The 2,168-nt window shown below is 34.6% G+C and overlaps 1 protein-coding gene across 2 annotated transcripts in view; it reads right to left on the bottom strand.

The window, feature by feature from the left end:
* LOC107752199 (E3 ubiquitin-protein ligase Itchy-like) overlaps positions 1-2,168 on the bottom strand; it is a 33,465-nt gene that overhangs the window by 4,688 nt on the left and 26,609 nt on the right. For both annotated transcript variants that reach the window (XM_016568096.1, XM_016568097.1), the window contains exons 20-22: positions 1,328-1,448; positions 960-1,064; positions 790-886 (exon numbers count right to left, since the gene is read on the bottom strand). In XM_016568096.1, coding sequence (XP_016423582.1) covers positions 790-886; positions 960-1,064; positions 1,328-1,448 — 323 coding nt within the window. The remainder of the gene's footprint in view (positions 1-789; positions 887-959; positions 1,065-1,327; positions 1,449-2,168) is intronic.

The raw sequence follows: 2,168 nt of genomic DNA, 5'->3' as shown, positions 1-2,168 counted from the left end.
AAAAAAAAAAAAAAACATGGTAATTTTTTCTATATTATCTTTTATTGTTGCTTTCATACTTTCTGCCAAATTTAATAGGTATTTTGTGAAAACAATCTTTTTACAGACTAGTAAATAGAAAACATCTAAAATACACTTTTAAGTGTTTATTTTGTAACACTTTATCTGTTTGCGTCAGTAGATTTCAATTACAATCCATACCTTTAAAAGTTTTTTCTCCACTTCAGCAGCACTTACAAACACCAAACTTAGCAGTTTTATTCCTCTCTATATTCTGAAGGTTTTTACTGAGGGGTTTGTTCATATTTCATTCACACTGATTTAGATAACATTTTATTCCTAAAACATGATGAAAATGTATTTTTTTCTGTCTGTTGACAGCATTTTCTGATTTGTGGAGAGACAAAAAGTGATATACAAAATCCCTTCAGTAAAAACCTTTGACTCTAATATGTCAACAAAATGAAATAAAAATTTTGAACCTGGCTTTATCCAATGGCCAGATTCATTTTCTGGAAATGTCTAATTAGATAACGCCTTATTTACAGATTTAAACAAAACATTTGATAAAACTTGTAATACAAAGCAACTGTCCTAAAGTACTGTGATTAATCAACTGGAGAAAGTATGATGATGTGTATTAGTTAAATATTTTTACCCTACTCGCTTGTTGTGTCTTGCCTTAATGCTACAATACATCACACTGTGGAAGTTAAATGCATAGTGAATGCGGTTTTATTTTGTTATGTAAATAAAACTGACCTGAATCCAAAATAAATAAAAACTCACCCATCAGGTCTGCAAAGCCTCCGACAGGCAGACGGCAGGTACCAGTGACGAACTGCAACAGTCTCATGCGCTTCTCATTGTCCATCTCTTTAATAAACTACAGAGAAAAGAGAGAGTGTCTTGGTGCAATCTGAATAATTATTCATTTAAAATGATTATTGCGTCATTACCTGCCAGAACCACAGGATCTGTTTACTGGTGGAGGTGTAATGTCTGTAAATGCTGTTTCTCTGCCAGTCATTCAGATCTATTTCTTGCATTCCACACAACATCACCTATGACACACAAACACACGGTTAATTACAGAACAGATGCAACAGTATTTAAATGAGATGTTTGATTTGATTCTGCAAGCTTTGGAATGTACAGTGCATTTGTTAAAGTATTTGCACATATATCCGAAATATATAAGAATGCCACTGCATTTTGTTATGTTACGCAATGACATTGATATGCTGAAGTGTGACTCGAGTGCACATATATTTTTGAGGCAGCTCTGTGCATGGGATTTAAGAGATTTTAAATCAGCGTCTCTCACCTCCAGCTCTTTGGCATCGAAATACTGCAGGTACTGCTGCGGAAGAACCTCATTAAATCCTTCAAAGAAGGCTTGAGTCTGTTCCTCGACACCACGAGACAGACGCCACTCCGCCACCAGCCTGAACACACACATAACAGGACATTTACAACCAACACACACTCAACATCACCTGAGGAGGCATAAGCTCCATTCCAATCTCTAGTGAGCTGCCTTGCTGTCTTTACAGGAAGCTACCATCTAAGAGATCATCAATGCAGAACCTGGTTTGAAATGCACTTTATGGGCAGCTAACATAACACGACAGCTAATAGCTAAAAACAACAAGTATTTTGTTAACCTTTTTACATCCATTTAGGATATAATCTTTTTTCAACATTTTTGTAACAATGAAACAACATATATAATAAATAAAATGCAAGTTGAGCAACATTTTAAATAAAATTCAAATATAATATTAATTTATATTATAATAATAATTTATAAATAAAATGTTGCAAAAAGTTGCTTGCAATAAATACATTACATGCAAGTTAATGCAACATTTTTATGTGTGTATGTGTGTGTGTATATATCAAGCGGCAACCTTCCGCTCTCTCTCATGAAACCGACATGGAAGTGACTAAAAATGCAATTCATCGACTGGCCGCTAGAGGCTGGCTCCAAAAGGGAGTCAGTCCCATAGACACCCCATGCTAAAATGCCCAACTTTACAGCAGAAAAAAATATGTTTACAGCCTGGTACAAAAAGTGGTTTTGGGCTATATAGCTAATTTTGCCCTTCATGACAACTGTGAGGGGGGTGAATATTTTTATAACTCATCCGTTTAAATTATATTAA

Source organism: Sinocyclocheilus rhinocerous, unplaced genomic scaffold, assembly GCF_001515625.1.
Source record: "Sinocyclocheilus rhinocerous isolate Xijiao unplaced genomic scaffold, SAMN03320098_v1.1 scaffold1462, whole genome shotgun sequence".
Classification (NCBI taxonomy): domain Eukaryota; kingdom Metazoa; phylum Chordata; class Actinopteri; order Cypriniformes; family Cyprinidae; genus Sinocyclocheilus; species Sinocyclocheilus rhinocerous.
Note: the sequence above shows the minus strand (reverse complement) of the source record. Positions and strands in the feature narration are given on the sequence as shown.